Here is a 22,440-nt window from a genome sequence, read left to right as displayed (position 1 = left end):
GTGAGCTATGATCCTGAAGAGGAGTGCGAGTGAGCACCCTGATGGCTGCGTTTTGGCCGGACTCCAGAGGAACAAGACATCGCAATAGTAAAGACTTGAGAAGAAGAGTGAATAGGCCAGCTTCTTAGTCTTCAAAGCAAAGAATGTGGTGCAGCTGGGTAACATTCCTTAAATGAAAGAATGATGTCCTCACAACTCTGTTGACATTTGAATGGAAAGATACATACTGATTCAAGAAAATATAAAGATTTTTAGTTTTGTGTGTTAGGCAGACGTTTTGATTGTCAATCACCAGATTGAGGGGGCCAACCTTGCACAGCTGGCTGGGACAGCTAATGATGAGGAGCTCGGCTTTCTGCCACATCCAGGATTTTACGAGCAAGAGCGACGATGTATGGCGCACAAGCCGAGGACACTGAGTCCGGATTCCAGTTGAACATATTGTCTTTGTGTGATGTCTGCGTCCCAATGGTCACGTAGGCCTTGGCCTTTGAAGCAAAGTTCCACGTGTGGCCACGATTGTTGGTGTTGGAGCAAAGCAACAAGCAGGGCCATGATTATAACTTCATAAAGTAATTTATGTTCCATTTAGAACCTCTGATTTGATTGTGCTAAAGGATGAGTTAAATGTGAATTTTGAAAAACGTGTTAACTTGCAAAATTTTCTCAGTTAAATTATTGAACCTGGAAAATCCATTGAGATGGAACATTTCGTTTGCAATAGTATCCAGAGTGTGAATTGACACATACGTGGCAATAATGCATGTACAAATATACATTTGCAGTGTTTGAACCATGCGCAAGACAAAAACTGCTAAGTGGCTGCATCTTCCTAGTGGTCCTAGCAGGTTTATGATGTAGAAATCATTGCATGGTTCTTTGGAAAACATTTGTGTAAACCAAAAAAATCACTCTCTCATCTGGATGTATTTTTTTTTAGAAAAGGCGTCCAACAGGATCCTGCAGCTGAGTTGGTGAATGTTCTGTGCCATGTATTTTGGCAGGTCCCTTCACCAACCAGGAGATGGCAGAGTGGTTCCAGGCTGGGTACTTCACCATGACTCTGCTTGTAAAACGCGGCTGTGACGAAGGTTTCCAGCCACTTGGGGAAGTTATAAAGATGTGGGGGCGTGTGCCGTTTGCGCCTGGCCCTGTACCTCCACCGTTCCTGGTTTGTTCTTGCGCTTTCTGCCAAACCTAGAATTTTATGCCGTTATTTTTTATCATTTAATTCTCGTGCTGAAAGATACACTTGTACACATTGCCCATCTTACTGCAACCAGATGATTTCATGCTAAAGACATTTTTATGACTTCAACAGCAACCAAAGTACAACTGTTTTCTAAACACAACAGGTTTCCACTTTATTATTGAAACACAATGATTTTATGCTCATCCACTGGACGAAAATGTGTAAGACATTTTTCATGAGTTTTACTAAAGAACCTCAGTAACATGTTTTGCAATCGTATTCCAAATGTAACTTGGTCATACGTTTTTTATATCGTATTACTTCTGGTGCTTTGGGTTTCACATTCGGCCTGTGTGGCTGTGGTTGTGTCGTTGCGTCTATTTTCTCCATGAGCACACAAACACAGTAGGGGAGTGACACTCGGTAAAAGCCTGCCAAAGAGTAGCCATCGTTCACCGGGCAAGCGATGCACCCTGTGCAACCATAGATTTTTCTCTCAGTCCTCCGGTTTTTCCTTCCACATTTAGAAACATACCTTTAGAGTATTTGTCTGCTGTTCATTTTCACACAACAAGACACTTGGTTGAGCTATAATTTGTGACAGCCAGGTCGCTTCTGAAAAAGAGCTACATAGCTCAATGGGCCTTACCTGGTAAAATATATATAGTTGAGTTTTTTAAGCAAGTATTGAATTTTGGCAGCGGTATGCTTTTTCAGTGGGGTGTTCCAGTTTCTGTAGAGTTCATATTGATTATGGGGCTTAATACTAAACTTGCAGGTAAGATGTGTTTACCCTCACTCCATTGAAGCTCTCTTAGTTAAGCGCATCATTTTATTTAAACGATGGGCTAATTTTATAAATGCTTTCAGTATTGTTAATCATCTGCTCTATGCAATCTGCATCTCCGTTGCCTGCACTTGCCATTAGTTGTGCGTCTTAAATTTTACGTGCACTTCTCACTCTGAATTCTTACAGTGTCTCTGTGCATCCATGTCTTGTTTCCGGTGTCCCTGCAGAACGACCCTGACCACGAACGGTTGAAACGCCAACAAGAGTTGGCGATAATTCAGATGCAGCTGCAGTATCAACAGTTTTTGCAAGCCCAGCTCTACAGCAGGTGCTACACATTGCACGACATAAACAAATCTTGTTGATTTGTGTCCCTCTTTCACACTTTTGAATGAAGCTCCTAGTATGCCAATAAAAGTGTTAGAGGTTACACTTGAAGAATATATGGCCCTTTTTTTTAGCTCACTTTGTGTTCCGATTGTGCTGTTGGTGCCTGCCATGTCATGAGACAGAGATGTATCATCCATGTGGAACACTGGGAGAGCAGCGCACCACCCTGTGTTAGAAAACAGCTCCAGAGTGGGGCATCACAGGATTACATCTGAGAGCACTCGGTACTACTTATCTGCACTTGTCCACGTGCCATGTTATGGAAACTTTTTTGGCACAATTCCACTACATTTTTAACAATTAATTTTCCCACCGGTGAAGTTTTCACAAGTTAAACGAAATCTACATTTACTACGTGTGTTGTTAGTGCAGTTCTTGGTGACCGTATTGAGACCATCAACTTGATACACAACCCGGTGTAGTCATAGTGGGCCGCTCCTCCCATGAGAACCTGTGTGTTCTATGTTCTCATCGGAGCCGGCTCTCAATACATTTGTTTTAAACTACAACATTAATATCATACACAACATCTAATACACAGTAGTCGACTTTTCAAGAAAGACTGCCAGTAATAGTAGTTCAGCTAGATCACTTTGCTGATAATTTTTTAAGTATTTAGCACTTTTATTGTCACTGTAAGCTTATACTTGTTGAGGCTTCTTATTTTCAATGATTTTTATTTGAAAGTAAGCATGCGAGTTGTTAAATACTGCCTCTGCTAACTTTAGGGGATGCACTCAACATTCAAAACTTCTCGAGTCATTTTCCAAAAAAACTTGCACATGCTTCATTTTCTGACCATTTCTTATGAAGAAAAACAACTATGGGTCGGAGCTTTGGGTGGTTGATATGGAAATTCCTCATTACCATGGTGGGGGAACCGTCTTGTCCATAGTCTGGCCATTGTTGAATTTCCACAAAGTGGTACAAATTTCGATTTAAAGCTTTCGTGACTGCAGGGATTCATCTTCTTGGTTCTTTACCGAAAGAACCAAGAAGATGGTACAAATTTTATAAACCCTTGAGAGATGATGGGCTGAGTTAACTCTTGAGAGGGGATTGAACTTGTGACCTTTAGGTTGCGAGTAAGGCGATTAATTGCACTGTTAAACATGTTCATATAATTTAATATTGGTTATTAACAAAAAAGTTTTCTTCCACGTTTAAAATGTGCGAAACATCCCAGTATCGGACCACAGAGCTTAGTCAATTGTTGGTGGCAGCTCTTGCTGCCTTCCCTGCTAATCTGTGGGTTCCTGCATCTCTGTGTGAAAACAGTGCATGTTCCAAATTTTACCACATTTTGAGGTGCAATTTTTATGATTAGTGCTGTATAAAAATTAATGTATTCACTATTATATTTTCAAAGAACGTGTGATTGATTGAATGCTGATGGAACAATGTGGATGCCTTTTGTACACAGGCAATGTGCTCAGTCCATTGCGCAGCTCCAGCAGAAGGCCACTTTGGCACCATTGACCCCACAGCAACAGCAGCATTTAGCTCTTCTCATACAGCACTACCAGACGCTCAAGCAGAGGTGAGTGATGTGCACACAATCCGCTTGCTACTGGCATCTTCACACCAAACACGAGACACAAAACCAGCACACAGACTACACATACACAGACTACAAAGACAACGTTCCCCCCTTATGGCCGTAACAGACTTTTGGGGCAAGTGCTGTTAGCGAGGAGCACCTATGAAGGCCGGGACGGCACACGAGCGAGTGGGTGGCCAGCACAGCGCCCTTTGTCTCCCCAGTGGCGATGACTAAACACTGCACCAGTTTAAACACTGCACCAGGTACTCATTTGAGGCTGAGTCAGCCTAGGGGAGGCCCAAGACCGATTCAGATAATTGCCACTGGTGTTGGCTGTGAGCAGGAATCAAACTCGGGTTGCCAGGTTTGTAGCAAAGCACGCTTATCAATACACCACACACTCGGACTAAAAATACAAAGACACATGCCAACACGAGCACGCAGATTCCAAAGACAAAGCTCCCCAGTATAGCCTTAAACAAACTGTTGGTGAAAGTGCTGTTAGCGAGCACCTATAAAGGGCAATACGGGGGTTTGGTGGCCAACACCATGCTCATCTGTCTTTGTCAGGCTAGCTGCACTTGGAGACCATGTTAAAGTTTGATGGCTTGCTGGCACTTCATTGACCAGATCTAGGTTTTATGGGTTAAATAAATTAGATAACTGGCAGGTGCACCACGTACATTGCCCCGCTGTGCCAGCTTGCTGTGCTTTAAGGATGAGTTATGGAATTATTGGTGTCTGTGTTTTTGTGTTCTGTTGCACTGTGTGTGCAGTGTGCTTCAGTGTGTTTAACGGCTGTGCTGTTGTAGGACCCAGGAGCACCAACAAGGCCTTATCCCTGCAGTGTCACGGTCCCTATCGGTACCAGAATCAACAGGTTCACTGTGGGAACTCAAGACGCCTACCTCCCAGCCTGCAGGTGAGCAGCACAGTGTATGAAAACCCTTGGTAGATAACACTATGTAACATAATTTTTGTTCCTGGGTAGTAAGTATTATTTCGTAATTGCTTATGCCTAAAAAGTATAGAAAATGGCTATTCCCCACAAACTTTGCTTTTGTGACCAGGACAGTGATATTTTTTGATTTACCTATTTTAAATGAGAAATGGGCGATTTGGGTCTTCGTTCACATAAAATCAGAAAAAAAACATTTGAATAAAAATTAACATGTATTTATACTAAAGTAATACAAAAATTACAATTTTACAATTTTTTGACAAATTTTATAACTTAAAATTCCGAGCAACAATTGTCCATCTTACCTTCCAGATTTTCTTGCATTGCTCACAGGTGAAATGAGGTGTTCAGGGTTTGTCTTGATCCCTGACAGGCATGCCGAAATATGCCTTGCAGGCCTAACACATCTTAGCAGATCCTTCCACAGAGTACTTTTTCGCTCTTGTCTTGATAAATTGGCTGCATATAAAGCAAAATGTGTCTGCTGGATGCTTGCAGCCTCTTGATGCCATCTCAGAAAAATGCAGCTGGAACTAAACTGAACTGGTGGACTTAAGGCCCCTGTATTTATGCTACTATTACTGGAAAGTTATAGAATGTTCTAGAAGTTACTCCAAATTTACTCAGCACTGAATCTTTCTGGAATGTTCTGAAAAATAGGTACATTTCAAAATATCACTGTCCTGGTCACAAAAGCAAAGTTTGTGGGGAATAATAGCCATTTTTTGTACTTTTAAGGCATAAGCAATTAGGAAATAACACTTACTACCCAGGAACAAAAAAAATAGTTACACAGCGTAATTTACCTTTATTTAAACAAGTGCGAGTTCTGAAGCATAGACATACATTTTCAAGATACACAGTACAACGTTTTATGGAGAAGACCTAAATGAATACATTGCATTTGTGTAGCACGTGGTTAACAGCCATAATAACCTTTATTGTGCTCTGGAAGTATGATAAAGATTATTATGGCATTTGAGCACAGATGTCCGAGATGGATGATAAGAATTGTCATGTCAAGACAAGATTAGCAATGGAGAAGTCCAGAATGAGAACACTTTTGTGTTGTGGATACGATCTGGTAGGAACGGTGGCACTGGGTAGGGCACGAGTGTGTCGGATGGGTGAGGGCCGTTTGCCAAAACAAGCATAGGGAAGTGGTCTCCACGAGTCCGGCGGCGACCAAGAGAGCGACCTAAGGCCAGATGGTGAGGGACTGTAAGGGCACGCCTTGGAGGTTGCGTGTCTACTGTGTGGCAGCTGGTAGATTTGGTGGAGGGTAAGGGAGTTTTGGCGACGTGTGGTGGCATCAACATCTTTGGCCCTGATGTAACATCTTGTCATTCTGGGAAAGGTTTGCTTTCAGTAGCATAGAGGATTTTATGCGTTGACAAACTTGATATTACTTCCTCCATATAGCAGGATGTAAAAAGTAACAGTTTTGAAACGTATTATCGTTAAACGCTACACTTTTTCAACCAATCGAAGGGGGCAATAGACATACTATGGAACACATTGACACCGCCAGGATGTGCATGGATGGCACATTCGTCGATGTTGTAGGATAATGTAGGCAGGCTAAGCGTCCTCAAGAAATTGTGCAATGCAATGCATAACACTCAAAAAGTAAAAATCACGTACGCCAAGCTCTTAAGGCTAATGGTTACTCCGACTAGACAATCCGCAAGGCCATCACTCCAACCATCAAGAAGGATCCTGTTGAGGAGCCTTTCAAAACCATCACCTTACCCTACATTGCTGGGGTCACAAAAAGATCTCCAAAATCCTGATTAAACACAAGATCCAGGTCCGATTCAACACAGTACATAAAATCCGTGATCTGGTCCCGTCTGTAAAAGATGTGGTTCCAGACATACAGTACCCTGGCATCTACAAACTAAATTGCCTCTGTGGTAGCAGTTACATTGGAGAAACCAAACGACATGTCTCAGACCGCATCCGTGAACATAAAGCAGACCTGAAACACGGTAGGACAAACACCTCAGCCATGGCAGATCACTGTTACAATTCAGTGGGCTCACATGACATTTTCTTCTCCAAGACAGAGGTTCTGTGCAAGCCGTCTGGCTATCATGAGAGATTCGTTCATGAGGCGATCCACATATACAAACACAGAGACAATTTCAACCGAAAAGATGGATTCTGGCTTAGCAATCATTGGAAGGACGTAATAAACCATTTTGGATCTTAACTGATTGTGTTCACGTTTACGGTGACTCTCAGACTGCGTTCCACTCACTGGCATTGTATTCTCCGCAGGGAATGGATTCTTTGCTCTCCCATTGTCATATTTCGTTGCTGCCTCTTAGTATATTTCACACGACGGTCAATGGTACAGTGTATAATAACAAATAGTATAACATTTATATGCTTAATACAATGTACAAAGTAATATATAGTATCGTAATTGTATAGTGAATATATAGCAGTGTGATATACATTAGGGTGGGTAGAATAATACATAGTGTATGGTAATACAGTATATAATTTAATGTTGGGTTTGTCTATGGCAGCATATAGTACGGGGTAGAATTGTTTGATGTAAGGGAAAAAAGTTTATCTGGAAGCATATTATATTTTTTGCGACATAGAATTGTAATGTATTACTTACTGTTAGTAGCTCAGCTTATTGGAGAGTATATTTAGTATACTGATGATACTATGAAGTTTATACTTTAGTTTTTACGTGGTTGTTTGGTTGCTGCAGCTGCATACTATTCACATTCCTTCCCTTTGTTGGTGCTGCCCCTGCCCCCTCCCTTTGATGCTGCTAATCCTGCATAATGCATGGGCATAATATTATTTTGAAAACCCCCCGCCCACCTCCCACGCATTTCACAATTAGCACTATTCACATTCCTGCATTTCCCATAAATATGCTAAATTCCTCTTCAAATGCAAATTCTTTTGTCAAGGCTCTCTTCCTCCTCCCTCACAGCTTAAATAGACACTCCAAGCCTAAGACGTGTCATTTAGACTCTGTCTTATCGACAGACATGTTCTTCACCTGAGGACGGCTGCTTGCGTTGTGGCCGAAACGTCGTGAGAATTATTTATTATGTTTTATTTTTATTATTTTATTACTTCCCTTCTACGTGACTTTACCGAAAGAACCAAGAAGATGAATCCCTGCAGTCACGAAAGCTTTAAATCGAAATAAAAATAATTAATTTAACTGAAGGTAGGTTTGAACTCTTTCAACAAGGTAGAGTCCCTGCGCTTGTGTCTATATCAACATCTATGCACAGTGTCTACCTGGAGAGGCAATGGCTATTAACAGCACAATAGCATACACTGAACGACCCAACTCACACACCACCATAAACACAATACAAAGTGTACCCTTGACGCAATCACCTACCCACTTCATCCCAATAACACTGTCGTCTGGGTACTGTATGGAATAGAGACTCTCCTTATTGGCCCGTCCTGATGACCTAACGACATCGTGTCGTGCAGGATCAAAGTGTCGCAGGTATCTGTTTAATGAGTTCCCTGGTTGTCAAGATGGACCCCGAGGAGGACTCAGAGGGCGGAAGTCTGCCTTGTTCCGCTCCGCTCCCGATCCTTGCCTTGGTCCCGGCCCGTGCTCAATCCATGCTGGTCTTGGCCCTGGGACTGAAGTACTGTTCACTGGAATGCTGTTAGGCTACCTGCTTGCTGACTTAGCCCACGCACTTGCAGTTGAGTTGCTTGATTTGGCCCTTGCACTTGCAATGGAGTGTCATTACTTGGCCCTGGAACCTGCAGTGGAGTGTCATTACTTGGCCCTGGAACCTGCAGTGCAGTGGCTCTACTTGGCCCTGGCACTTGTAGTGGAGTGGCTGGACTTAGCCCTGTCAGAAACTTCTTCTTGGATTTGTAATAAAAGGACTCGAACACTTCTTTCTGTCTTCGTGTCTTTATTCAGGTTCACGTCTTTACCCACACGGCACTCTGTTATAACTCCTGTATTTGTAGCCCCCGGCTATTCACTGCTATTATAGCTTCCTCTCCCCTCTGACTCTCTGCTTCATCTATTGTAACCTCCTCCCTGCAGACTCGCTTCTACCCCTACGCAGACTCCTGCTGCTACCCCTATGTGCAGACCCTCTGGCTGTCACTGTATGCAGACCCGCTGCCCACCCTCTCTGTGCAGCCCCGCTGCTGACTGCAGCCTCCTCGCTGCTTCGGGTCGGTCACCGCTGGCCAACGGTGCCGATCCTCGCTCCCCCCGTGTTCGTGGCGATCTCGCCACACCCCGCTTCGCCCTTCGTGGCCTTCCTCTGTTCCTGGTTCCCCGTCACTCCCCTTGCTCTTCCGGTTCCCCTCCTTCTATACTCAACCCCTCTGCCCCCCACGTGACCTAACTCCTCCCCCCCTGACGGCACCTCAGAAGGGCCGTTTACAACCGCATTACAGATTGACCAATTCCTTCAATGTCCAGTCCTTCACTAATGTAGCAGCATGCTGTGTTGACACCTCAGCTCGTGAGAGGTCTCAGCCATCGGTAGAGGCCCCTGCTGTAGTACAACAGCATAGTGGTTATTTCTCAACTCTCTTCCCATGCCTCTTCTCACGTCCCTCTCCACGTAACTAGGCCTCGCCTTTCCCCCAATTTTCCCTTTCTCTGCAAGTGCAGCATTGGCATGGCTATCCCACGCCCCCTGTAGGATTATATTTTCTTTTCCATGTCATCCATACCCCCATTGTCCTTGACAATACATATATAGGTTCTCGGGGGGCATTTAAAACTCGCTTCGTCACATCAGCACTCTGTCCAATTTGCTCAACAAGGCTGGACAGGCGAAGAAAGAAGCAGAAGCAGAGGAATGTGGAGGAGAGAATTGTGGCTCAGCCCTGTCTACAGACAACATCGAATGAATGCATTTCCAATATATATTTCAGATTGCATAGATATTGGATAGTCCTGGAAATATAAAAATATAATCATTCACACATGCAAAACAAGAAACGTTTTAAGAGCAGTACGATTTGATGTGTACATAGCCATACCTGGTATTTATGGCCAACAAATTGTTGTCTCTGAAGTTGAATTGGTTTGCTTGTGTGTGCAGGCTGGGAGGGAGGCAGCATCTGGGATTTGCCACCCGAGTCGCAGGGCCCCACTCTGGAGCAGTTGCAGCAATTAGAACGTGAGAAGGGAGGCAAGGTGAGCAAATAAATAATCCTCATGTTAATTTTGTTTTGTTAATTTTGTTTCACCAGTTGAAATTTATCCAGGTTAATGGAACCAGGATAATCTCATTTGCAGTGAAAAAGACCAAATTGCAACTGCCCCATGGCATTCAAATCTGACACCTTAGGCAGTCCATTAGTGGTATGTGTGTGCACTGAAGGTGAACTTGTCTTTCAGCTGCTGGATCCAGAGAGATGCGAGGCTGAGCTCAGGATGAGGGACGATGATGAGAGAAAGCGTCAGGAAGAGGTGTGACACGGGGTCCCCTACCCTACCACACCTATGTACATTGTTAACACGTTTTCTTTGAGCTCGTGAAGCCTCGTGTATTCACACCAGTGACTGCGCCTATTGCTTTGTTACTGGGCCAGTTTAACTTTTTTTACAAAATAGGTTTTAGGTTATTTCTTGTATGTTATCCTAGATATGACTGGGTAGGCACCTGCTAATAAAGAAAGTTATTTAATTGACTTGTTTTTATTTTATTTAAAGGAGTAATGTTACCTTTTATTGACCAATACAGAAAATAAGATTTTTTCTTAAACATAAATGTTAATACCCTCACATGGTTTTGTGAGTTGTGAAAATTAACATCTATATATTGCTAAGGAAGAGAAGGATTAATCTGTGTATACTACCTACAATGACATGTCTTTTAAAACATGGTCATTAATGTAAAATTTTGAATGAGAAGTGCACAAATAAGCGTGGATAGATACGTTACTGGCATTGCATGCACACCTGGATACGGAAAGTGGGATGCATGGATTGGACAATGTACACGAGTTAATGGCAACATCTACATGCCGAGTAAAAGTGAGTGGGCTAGGGCAGGCCACGTCCCAGCTAGAAGGGACGATGATGGCCAATGGTCACGAATAATAAAGGAGCGGCAGCCAAGGAATTGGAATGCGTCCGGGAGGACATCTCCTGACGGACGTTATTAATTTTTATTGACTTGCGTACCTCTTCTATACTTTGCACTCCTATTAGTTTTTGTATTTTTTTTTTTTACTTTGACCTGCCCCTATTTGTGAAAAAGCTTCATAGCTCATTGGATTCCTCCAAGATAAGTACAGATTCTGAGATGGAAAAATACAATCAGTTAATGTATGTACTTTGAACTTCTTTTGCACCGTACCTAGCGAACCATGCTAATTGTACTGAATGTGCAGGTCTTGAAAGGATTGCTACATCGCAGGATCATGAGAGGTGGTGGCGGTTTGTGGCAGCCTTTATCCAACAGTAAAATTGATCCATGTCTGATGACGACATGATTTGTTCACCTGTTGCGAACGTCGTGACATCCCCGCAGCAAGTCACCCGAACGTGTGCTGTGAAGGTGACAACGCGGAGACAACAGGAGGAGCTCCTCCAGAGGCAAGAGGAGGAGAGGAAACGGAGAGAGGAGGAGGAGGCTGCCCGACGAAAGCAGGTGACCATTGAGAAGTGATCTCTCCGTGTCATTATCATTCTTCACCGAGACCTGGATTTGAGAGTGGTCCACAGATTATTGCAGACCCTGCTCAAGAACCTATGTTTAACGTCATGTTGGGTGACCCTGACAGATCATTGCTCTGCCACAGAGCAAAGATAAGATATAGAGCCAAGAGAGGCAGGCTCAGTTGGTTGCTTAAAAGATGAGACAGATTTTGATAGCATCCTATAAACAAGTTTTAGCTTTCACTTTGATGTGCCGCCTCGGTTGTGGAGCAGACCAATCATTCGTGGGGTTTAGGAGGGTGCTGTCTGTTAAGCAGACGTTTGTGTCACAAGGGACCGCACCAATGTCGGCAGCGCAACTGGATTATTATGGCACCTCATGCATCAGCATCTGAAGATATCACAAATGATGTGTAACCCCTTGGCCATCACCTTTCCTTATTTATTTCCAGGAAATTGGCTGTTGGTCATGACAAACAATATGTTTAGAGGAGTGGTTCTCAAACTTCCTGGATTTTCAGGCCATTATCAACCCTCATATATATTTAGTGGACCAATTATGTAAACAAAATAGTGTTTTCTGAAGAATTCTTATCCGCAACAGTTAGGCTCAGCACTTCCCACGATCTTGTGGCCCCCATTACACTTACACAGGCTGGGAACTACTGGTTTACAGCATTGTGGGATAATAACATTGAAATGGTTAATGCTATAATAAATATAATTTTGGCAAAATTAGAAAATAATCAGACCGATAGTAAAGTTTTCATGATGATGTTTTTGGTATGAGTTGCATATGATGATAGGTGTGGTTGCGTAAATGAAATATTTTTTGTTTGCAAAATAAATACCAATGTCTCTCCATTAGATACAAATTGGGGAAATGGTCAAGGCGATGTATTCCAGCTGGTGACCCATACAGCGAGTCATCGTTATTGTAACTGTGAATAGTGTGTGTTTGACTTGTCACCGGGGGGTAATGACTTGTCACAGCAGCAGGAGGATGAGGAGCAACTGAGACGCCAGCAGGAGCAGGAGATGCTGCGGAGACAGGAGGAGAAGCGGCGGAGAGAGGAGGAGGAGCGGCGGCAACGCGAGGACATGATCCGAAAGCAGGTGATAGCCCTCCTCCCCGCCCGCAAGCCTTCCCCGCACTCTGTTGTGTTCCATCTTTTGCCTAGTCTCTGATGTACTTGTCTCTGTTTTTGTTGGTGGCTTGTGCCAAAACACTCGATTATATAACATATTAACAACGTCAGAGCCAAATTCTGCCCTGAAGTACGTATCTTGCATTACTTTTGGTAACGTAACTTCATCCGGTCAGTGTGGCTCAGCGGTCAAGCGAGCGAATCATATTAGGAATGTTGGGAGTTCAAATCCAGGCTGGAGGTTGACTCAGCCCATTATCCCCCCCGGGGTTGATAACTGAGCCCCCATGGTGGTTGTCCTGTGGATAGACTTGCTGCCGCCATTGGAATGGAGAAGGCCCACCACTGGCTCCGGCCTGTAAAAGAGGAGATGAGCGCCACCTCAACGCTCACTCGAGCAGCAAATCGCTTTTACTTTGTGCGAGAAAAAGGCGGTCACGCCGGCGGTGGCGTCTCTACCGCAGGAGGAGGAGCGCCGGCATCAGGAGGAGGAGGAGGCACGGAGACGCTGCGAGGAGGATGAGGAGAAAAAGCGCAAGGAGGTGGAGCTCCAGCGGCAGAAGGAGCTGCAGCAGCAGAGGCAGCAGGAGTTGGAGTTGCAGCAGAGGCAGCAGGAGCTGGAGCTGCAGCAGAGGCAGCAAGATCTGGAGCTGCAGCAGAGGCAGAAGGAGCTGCAGCAGAGACAGCAGCAGGAGATGATGCGGCAGAGACAGCAGCAGGAGGCCTTAAGGCGGCTGCAGCAGCAGCAGCTTGCGCAGATGAAGGTATGGCCATTCATTTTCCCCAATGAGCACCGCTCTGTGTGGAAGTGAGCAGTGGTCCTTTGGATACATACAATTTTTATTTTACCAGGCAAAGCCCACTGCTATTATCTCTTTTACAATAGCACCAAAAAATCTAAATGCATGTTTCTTCATGTGGAAGGCAAAGGTGGAGGAATCAGGGAAAAATCCACATGAGCACAGGGAGAGAGAACACACAACCTCCAGAAATACAGGCGCCAGGTTCAGGATTGAACCCACAACCTACATACCAGGCGAGGGAGATTACATCTCGGCACCCCATCATAGGAATGTAGAATTTCCACCACTGGCTCAGGGCTGTAAATTGGATATGAGCAACGCTTCAATACTTGTTTGAGCAGAAAATCACTCTGGCATCTGTAGTGCATAACAGTCAATTAAGCTAACATGTCACACTTTTCATAATAATACCGAGCAATATTCACATTATGGCGAGATTTCTGGGAACAAAATGTTTCACTTGAATTTCGATTTAAAGCTTTCGTGACTGCAGGGATTCGTCTTCTTGGTTCTTTCGTTAAAGTCACGTAGAAGGGAAGTAATAAAATAATAAAAATAAAATAATTCTCACGACGTTTCGGCTACAACGCAAGCAGCCGTCTTCAGGTGAAGAATGAGACACTGCCAAGCTAGGAGCTTATATATAAGCTGGGTTGGAGGTGGAAGAAGAGCGCCTTAACAAAAAGAATGTGCATATCAAGAGGAATTTAGCATATTCATTGGAAATGCGTAGGAGGTGGGCGGGGGGGTTTCAAAGTCATATTATGCCCATGCATTATGCAGGGTCAGCAGCACCAAAGGGAGGGTGCAGGGAGTAGCATTAACAAAGGTAGGAACCTCCTGGTTACACCAGCCCACAGGGGATTATTGTGTCTGTTATGCAGGGAGGGGCTGGGTGGGGAGGGGAGGGTGGGGAGGAGCTGGGTGGGGAGGGTGGGGTGGAGAGGGGCTGGTTGGGGAGGGTGGGGCTGGGTGGGAGGGGTGGGGCTGGGTGGTGAGGGGCTGGTCGGTGAGGGGCTGGTCACCCCGTGGTGCCCTTATAAAACTCAACGTTTAACCTACTCACGCCGGCTTGTGCCCGCCCTCACAGTCGGGCATATTTGCGGAATACACCATGCCGCCGTTGACCCTGGCCATTCACCGAGCAACCCAACGTACCTACCAGCTCCCTCCACAGGAATGTGTTAGATTGTCTAACTGAAACACCTTCACAGATGGCCCTATGACCCCACGTTCAGCCACACATGTTAGACACAAGAACAAATTCCAAAGGCTATTTGAATGTTTTTATTGTTTTGATGCTGTGTAGTGACGTAGAATTGGTCACTAAGTAGCATAGCGCTGGCTGCTGGCAGGGAAGGCGATCTGCAACTTGAAGCAGCCCTGATTAACAGCAGGCCAAGTGATAGACCCGAGAGGGATCTAGGGGAAAGGTTACTGAAGGGACACATCTGGAACCCGCTAGTAGGTTCTATAAAGGGGGCGTGGTCAGGGCGGAGCGAGGCCACGCTGGGAGGATTAAAGGGGGCCCTAAGCAGGAGCTTAGGGCTCATATTCTTAGGTTTTTTCCGTAAAGTCACGTAGGTAAAAAAATAAAATTCATACAGATTAAATATAAATAAAATAAAAATCAACGACGTTTCGGAGGCAACACAAGCTTCCGTCTTAAGGTGGAACTGTCACAGCACGATTGCTGTATCAAGTAAGAGAAATTCCACGAAAACAGTCCTTGTATATATACTGGTTGAGGGTGGGAGGAGCCAAGGCAGGCCCCTGGATATTATTATTGTGAGGTTCGGTGCGGCTGAAGCACGCTGCTAGGAATGAGCCTTGTTGTGTAGACTGGTTGAACTGGGAGGTTCCAAGAGTTGTTAAGGTGCGGCTGATGTAAAGGTGCGGCTGCTGTAAATTGGGACTGAGCATTTGTTATGTAGAGGTGGTGCGGCTGAAACCGCTGCTAGGAATGAGTCTTTGTTGTGTAGACTGGTTGAACTGGGAGGTTCCAAGAGTTGTAAAGGTGCGGCTGCTGTGAATGGGACTGAGCCTTTGTTATGTAGATGAAACAGCACTTTGCTGGTATTCTAGATTTGCCAAATATGTGTGGTAGAACTTAAAGCTGGAAAACCAGTGTGAAAAAAGAAGCAGAAACTATACGGTAACTGAAGAATAGTGCCTGTCAAATAAGATGGTCCAAATATGTGTAGTTAAATCTTTTTTGCATGGTTAATAACATCTTTCCAATGATTACTAAGTTTGTACCCATCATCACGGTTTAATTATGTCTGTGTTTGTATATTTGGATGGCTTCGTGTACAAACCTTTGATGGTAGCCAGGAGGTTTGCAGAGTGCCTTGGTCTCGGAAAAGACAATTTCATGAGAGCCCACAGCGTTGTAGCAATGATGGGCAACGGCGGAAGAATAAGTTTTGCCGTGTTTCAGATCTGACTTGTGCTCGCGGACACGATCAGAGATATGACGTTTCGTTTCTCCAATGTAGCAATCACCACAGCGGCAACTCAGTTTGTAGACTCCAGGGTATTGTTAGTCAGGAATGACATCTTTTACAGATGGAATTAGGTCACGGATTTTATGTACTGTACTGAATTGGACTTGGATCTTATGTTTGTTTAGAATTTTGGAGATCTTTTTGGTCACGCCTGCTATGTATGGCAACATGATAGTTTAGATCGGAGTTTCATGTGGCTGTTTCTGTATGGTGGGAGAAACAGCTTGGCGGATGGTGCGGTCAGAGTATCCGTTCATCCTGAGGGCCCGATGTACATGTCTTAATTCACTGGCCAGGTGGTGTTGGTCAGAAATGCCATGAGCTCTGTGGTATAGTGTTTTGATGAGATAATTCTTTTGAGATGGGTGGTGGTGGGAATCAGGTTTCAAGTAGGAATTTGTGTGGGTGGCTTTCCTGTAGACAGAATGTCCCAAGGCTCCCCCTTGTCACCAGTGAAAACCGACATGGAAAAGTTTGAATCAAACGCCATCCAGACATCCACCCTGCGTCTTTCCCTGTGGAAGAGGTATGTGGATGACACTTTCGTCATTTGGCCACATGGCCTCCCAGCATTGAACCACTTGGACCACATTAATTCCAGACACCCATCCATCAGATTCACCATGGAAGTGGAGAAAGGTGGTAAACTCATTCTTAGATATTCTGTTTGAGAGGAGACCTGACAGATCCTTGGGACATTCTGTCTACAGGACAGCCACCCACACAGATTTTTACATTTATTTGTTGTTGGGTTTTCTGTAGTAATACTATGTCTACCTTTTATACTGATAAATAGACTCTTTAACCAATGAATATTTATTGTATTCAGATGGCTACAAGTGTAGCGTCGAGTGGAGTGGTCGTGTAATATTTAGCACACTGATTTAAATCCAATCACCCACATGGCATGAGCCTTCATCTTTCAATGTTTGCACCATCAATCCTCTGGTGTTTTTGTCTGAATTTTAGTGTACACTATCGGGAAGTACCCGACGTTGCCCGGGGGTAAAATATATTTCAAAATGTATATACATACACAAATAGTAAGCTATTGTAAAAGCCTGGCGTTCCATTTGTCCATCAACATAATTATAAGAGGCTTGCAGAAGTCCAATAAGTTATAGAAAGTGGGGGGTAAATAGTTGATCTTAAAGGTTTCCGAAAAGTGTGGACCCACCCCTCCTCAAAAAATATTTTCACCCCCGCATAGGCATATATACCTACACACCCTACATACAATAGTGTGAGTAGTACTGACTCTATATTCGTATCTGCTGACTCTGTAGTTGTAGCTACTTACTGTACAGTAGTATCTACTGAGCCCAGTAGTAGCTACTGACGGTGTAGTAGTATCTACTGACTGTCGTAGTAACTACTGACCGTAGTAGTATCTACCGACCCTACGGTAGTATCTACCGACTCTATATTATATTAGCATCTATCGACTCAATAGTAGCATCTACCGACTCTATAGTAGTAACTACCAACTCTACACTAGTATCTACTCGCTTTATTGTAGTATCTACTGACTGTAGTAGTATTTGCCGACTCTATAGTTGTATCAACCGACTCTATTGTAGTAAATACTTACTCTACAGTAGTATCAACTGACTATAGTAGTATCTACTGAATTTGTAGTCATATATATTGACTCTAAAGTAGTATCAACTGACTATAGTAGTAAATATTAACTTTATAGCAGTATCTGCTGACTATATAGCATTATCTACTGACTCTCTAGTCGTATCTACCGACTTTACAGCAGTATATACTGACTGTAGTAGTATCTGACTATATAGTAGTATCTACTGACTCTATAGTAGTGTAGGACTCTTACTCGGGTTGTCTTTCTGTTCTCTTTATTTTCCGCTTAAGAGTCCACCTCCGCAGCGCCACCACTCCGCGTCTCTCCATGGCCTCACTCCGCTCCGCGTCTCTCTCTGCAGCGCCACCGCTCCGCGTCTCTCCGTGCCCTCACTCCGCTCCGCGTTTCTCTCTCGCTATGCCGCGTTTCCTCCGCGTCTCTCTCTCTCGCTAGGTCTGTCGACTCCACTGCTACTCTACTCTGCACCCTTCAGATGCATGGCTACCCCTCGTTGCACACTGCGTTCTCGCTACTACCATCTCTGTATACTCTACTCCGTCTGTCGCCGCTAACCCACTCTCTCTCTGCTCTGCTCTATTACCGTTACCGCCTGCTCTGCGATTCCCTGGGCACCGTCGCTGCAGCTCCATCCAAGACGCCGACCAAGACAAGACTCCCTTCTCTCCGTCGCGCTGTGGCTTATATCCCCACACCAATTAATCCCCATTAATTATCTCAACCCCCCGCTTATCACTCGCCCCCTGGCCCCCGGTCTCACGTGACCTTGTTGTTGCCGCCAGAGCGACGCCAGCTAATAACCAATTACCCTCTTAGCCAATCGCTGGCCTGTGTCCCCCCGGCTACCCCAAACACCTGTCTCAACACTTAACGACCCTCTCACCTAATGCCACAACAACAACCGTGTCCTCACATACACCCCACTGTACTCTGCTCGCTTGCATAGCAACAGTGGAAGAGAATGTGTGGCGCGCTATAACTCAAGTCCTACAATAGTATCCACTGACTATCGTAGTAACTAACTCTATAGTAGTAGCTTCTGATTCTATAGTAGTTAATGCTGACTCTATAGTAGTGTCAACCAACTCTATAGTTGTGAATACTGATTCTAAAGTAGTATCTAATTACTATAGTAGTATCTAACTCTATTTGAGTAACTTCTGACTCTATAGTAATATATGCTGACTCTATAGTAGTATCTCACCTGATGATGGACGCTTGTGTTGCGACCTAAACGTCGTGTTCTTTTTATAATTTTTTCTACCTACGTGACTTTACCGAAAGAACCAAAGAGTATAACTCTATAGTAGTGAATACTGACTCTAAATTAGTATCTAATGACTAAAGTAGTATCTACTGACTTTATAGTTGTATCTACCGACTCTACAGCAGTATATACTGACTGTAATAGTATCTACCGATTATAGTAGTACCTACTGACTCTACAGTAGTATCTACTGAATCTGTAGTAGTATTTATTTACTCTAAAGTAGTATCTCCTGACTGTAGTCATAACTACTAACTATATATCAATATCTGCTGACTATATAGCAGTATCTGCTTACTCTATAGTAGTATCTACTGACTCTAAAGTAGCATCTACTGACTGCAGTAGTATCACCCGACTACAGTAGTATCTACTGAATCTATAGTCGTATCTATTGACTCTATAGTGGTATCTTCTGACTAGTCGTAACTAACTCTATATCAGTATCTGCTGACTTTATATTAGTGTAGAGGTGTTACGGGAGGGCAAACAAACACACTGGGCGTGGTTATGCCCGTACGCGAAGAGATGCTTACATCCACGTCCGCACCGTTTAGCCTGGGGGGCTAACACGGCGCTGGGATCCCCCACGGCCCCACCCTCAGTGGGGGAGTTACTATATAAGGCGGTGAGCCAGAGGGCTCGGGGTTCAGTGTTCAGCGTAAACCAACGAAGCAAGAAGACCGGCTAGATAGGCTCTGGGACTCCCCTGGATCGCTGTCCTTCTCAGGACCGACCAGGGCAAGCCAGTGGCGTGGCCCCGAGAGCCCAGAGCCGATGTTCTTGTAAGAGCCGGTCTGGCGACTCAGGGTGCCGTAATCCCAGCTTAACCAGAGCTGGGTCAGCTAGCCTCCCCTCGCCTTAGTGGTGGACCTAGGAGTAGGCTAGGCGTGACAGAGATTGTGTGATCTCCCTGTTAGATGGGTGAAGGGGCCGATACCCCTTCGAGTGTTGTATATCTCGGCCTATATTATCCACTGTGGTTAATAAATGAGTGTGCCTCCGACTACGTCGTCCAAGTCTCCTGGAACCTACTACATTAGTATCTGCTGACTCTGCTGACTATATAGCAGTATCTGCTTACTCTAAAGCAGTATCTACTGACTCGAAGTAGCATCTACCGACTCTGCAGTAGTTTCTCCCGACTTTACAGTCGTATTTACTGAGCCCAATAGTAGCTGCTGACTCTATAGTCGTATATACTGACTATGAGAGCCTCCGGCCTTGCCTAGATGGCCCAGCCGGCCGAGGTAGCACCCTGGCAGGCAGGGGCTGGGCTGCTACCCCCCCCCCCCCCCACAACATCCCCCTACCTGCTCTACAGTAATAGTATCTAAGGGCTATAATAGTATCTACCGACCCTATAGTAGTAAGTGCACACATTGGGGTGGGGGGGAGAAGAGGACATGACGCTTTGAATAATATACCTCAGCGTTGTGTGTTTTTTTGCATTTTTTATGCGAATTAGAATTCCCCCCTCCCACCACCGATCGCGTGTGCGTTGCTAGGGCAACCACGGGTCAGCTTTCTCGCGCATGCGCAGATGCGTGCGTTGGCGCGTGCTCAGTGTAGTAATATAATAATAAATAGTACTAAACTGTTATTTTCGACTGTGAGTTACATTCACTAACACAGCCACCGTTAGCTGTGTTAGTAAATGGCGGCTTGCCATCCTTTTCCACCTCTGTGTGGCGATGGCTTTTTCCGACCTCTCTCGGAGCTTACATTTACAAGCAAATTTCTTACATTGACATGCTAATTTCTCAATACAATGGCCACCCCCACAGCTTAGATTCTGAGTTACATTCACTAACACAGCCACCATTAGCTGTGTTTGCAAATAACGGCTTGCCATCCTTTTCCACCTCCATGTGGCGATGGCTCTTTCCTAGCTCTCTCCGAGCTTACATTTACAAGCATCTCTAAACCTTTGTAAACAGCTCTTTGATTGGAGTAGTAGACCTACTGCCGGTTACAGAGACTTGTCCTACATTAACATTAGCTGTCCCGCCCATCTCTAAACCTTTATAAACAGCCTGCCTCAGCAGCTTTCCCCCTCTTTTTTCACCTGATGACGATTGCTTGTGTTGCGATCAAAAAGTCGTGATATTATTATTTATTATAATTTTTCTATCTTACGTGGCTTTACCGAGGAATACCCAACTAGGAATTTTAATTATATCTCCCAATTGCGAGCTGCTTGTTCTGCCACTGAGCCAGCTGGTCACATGGTCAGCTGAGCTCTAAATATTATACAATAACTTGTCCTCGATGGGTGCCAGTTATGTGAAATTAAGTTGTTGTTTTGAAACTTAAGTGTTGCCAAGAAATCGAGTGAATGTTTTAACGGACGGAACACGCGCACATTCTTCTGCCTTCAGCTGCCCTCGTCGTCCACGTGGGGGCAGCAGGTGCCAGCCATGAGCAGCCAGCAGTCGTCGCTCTCCCTCGCCGAAATCCAAAAGATCGAGGAGGAGCGAGAAAAGCAACTGCGGGAGGAAGTACGTTCCCGTGTTTTAATGTGCATCACCATCAGTCTTCTTACATGATAGTGCAATGCAGTAGTGGTTCCCTACCTGCAGTTCGCATGGCCGTTGGGAGTGCTCTGCAGAACCGTTGCGGATACAATTTTTTTACAAAACCTATTATGTTATGAGTATGTGGTGGTCTGCAAAATTTATTTGAGGGTCGACATTGGTCTGCAGGTCCAAAGAGGTTGGGAACCAATGCACTATAGCACAGGTAACAACACATTGGTAAATAACTCCACTGCTTTGAAAAGAAATTGTTTCATTGGCAATGTTTTGGGCAGTGGGCCTTCTTCACAACACAGAGAGAGTGTTAAGGATGATTGTGTTGAGTGTTTTAATTTTTGTGAACCACGACCAATGGTGTATTATCAAATAAACATACCCGTCCAAGGACGGGTATGTTGCAGTAAATCTTAAACTTGCAAGCGAATAGCAGACCGCGACGGAATATTCTTTGCATTAATGAGTGTGCAATTTATAAGGGCACGGTGACACAGACCTATTTCATTTTAAGGTTATCCCTTGTTCATTATGATGTCCTTTTTACTTTGATGTCTCAATAGCGTTACGGAAATCGCATGACGTGAGGGTTCTGAATTTGTAGTGAGGGTTGTAAGTTGGTACCGAGGAGGGGGGAGGAGCCGCTAATTATTATGAATGGGTGGGGGGGAGTCCATTTGGAGGACATCACCTTATAATGATTATTAATGAGGGGGGCTGTTCGATGTGGAGTGATGTCACCTGTCCATGTGGAGGACGTAACCTGTTCATGATTATTAATGAGGGGGCTGGTCGACGTGGAGTGACGTTACGAGCGTTGCACACATGCATTATTAGCTCATTATAGTCTTCTTTCTTTGTTTTTTTATATAAAAGTCTCCGCGCGGGCTACTGTAAAGTCAGATACTACTATAGAGTCACTAGATAATACTAACTCTATTGCCCATGTTGTTTGCGCTACACAAGCTCACTTTCCCCCGAATCCCCCTTTGTTTTGCTTCTGCATTAGCGCACTACTTCCGCAGCTCGTGTTGCTTGCGCAGCTCTTTCCCCCGCCCA

At 44.6% G+C, this 22,440-nt stretch overlaps 1 protein-coding gene across 1 annotated transcript in view; it reads left to right on the top strand.

The window, feature by feature from the left end:
* The window catches only part of LOC133351094 (GRB10-interacting GYF protein 2-like), a 99,604-nt gene that overhangs the window by 62,993 nt on the left and 14,171 nt on the right, over nucleotides 1-22,440 (top strand). The window contains 11 exon segments of the mRNA XM_061566026.1: nucleotides 1,005-1,171; nucleotides 2,210-2,310; nucleotides 2,495-2,596; nucleotides 3,796-3,912; nucleotides 4,728-4,837; nucleotides 9,958-10,052; nucleotides 10,257-10,328; nucleotides 11,395-11,514; nucleotides 12,516-12,638; nucleotides 13,135-13,434; nucleotides 21,232-21,351. Of these exon segments, the coding sequence (XP_061422010.1) occupies nucleotides 1,005-1,171; nucleotides 2,210-2,310; nucleotides 2,495-2,596; nucleotides 3,796-3,912; nucleotides 4,728-4,837; nucleotides 9,958-10,052; nucleotides 10,257-10,328; nucleotides 11,395-11,514; nucleotides 12,516-12,638; nucleotides 13,135-13,434; nucleotides 21,232-21,351 (1,427 nt within the window).

The sequence above is a fragment of the Lethenteron reissneri genome, chromosome 36 (assembly GCF_015708825.2).
Source record: "Lethenteron reissneri isolate LAM-NWPU_2019-01 chromosome 36, ASM1570882v1, whole genome shotgun sequence".
Lineage (NCBI taxonomy): Eukaryota > Metazoa > Chordata > Hyperoartia > Petromyzontiformes > Petromyzontidae > Lethenteron > Lethenteron reissneri.
This window is presented reverse-complemented; position numbering and strand designations above follow the sequence as displayed.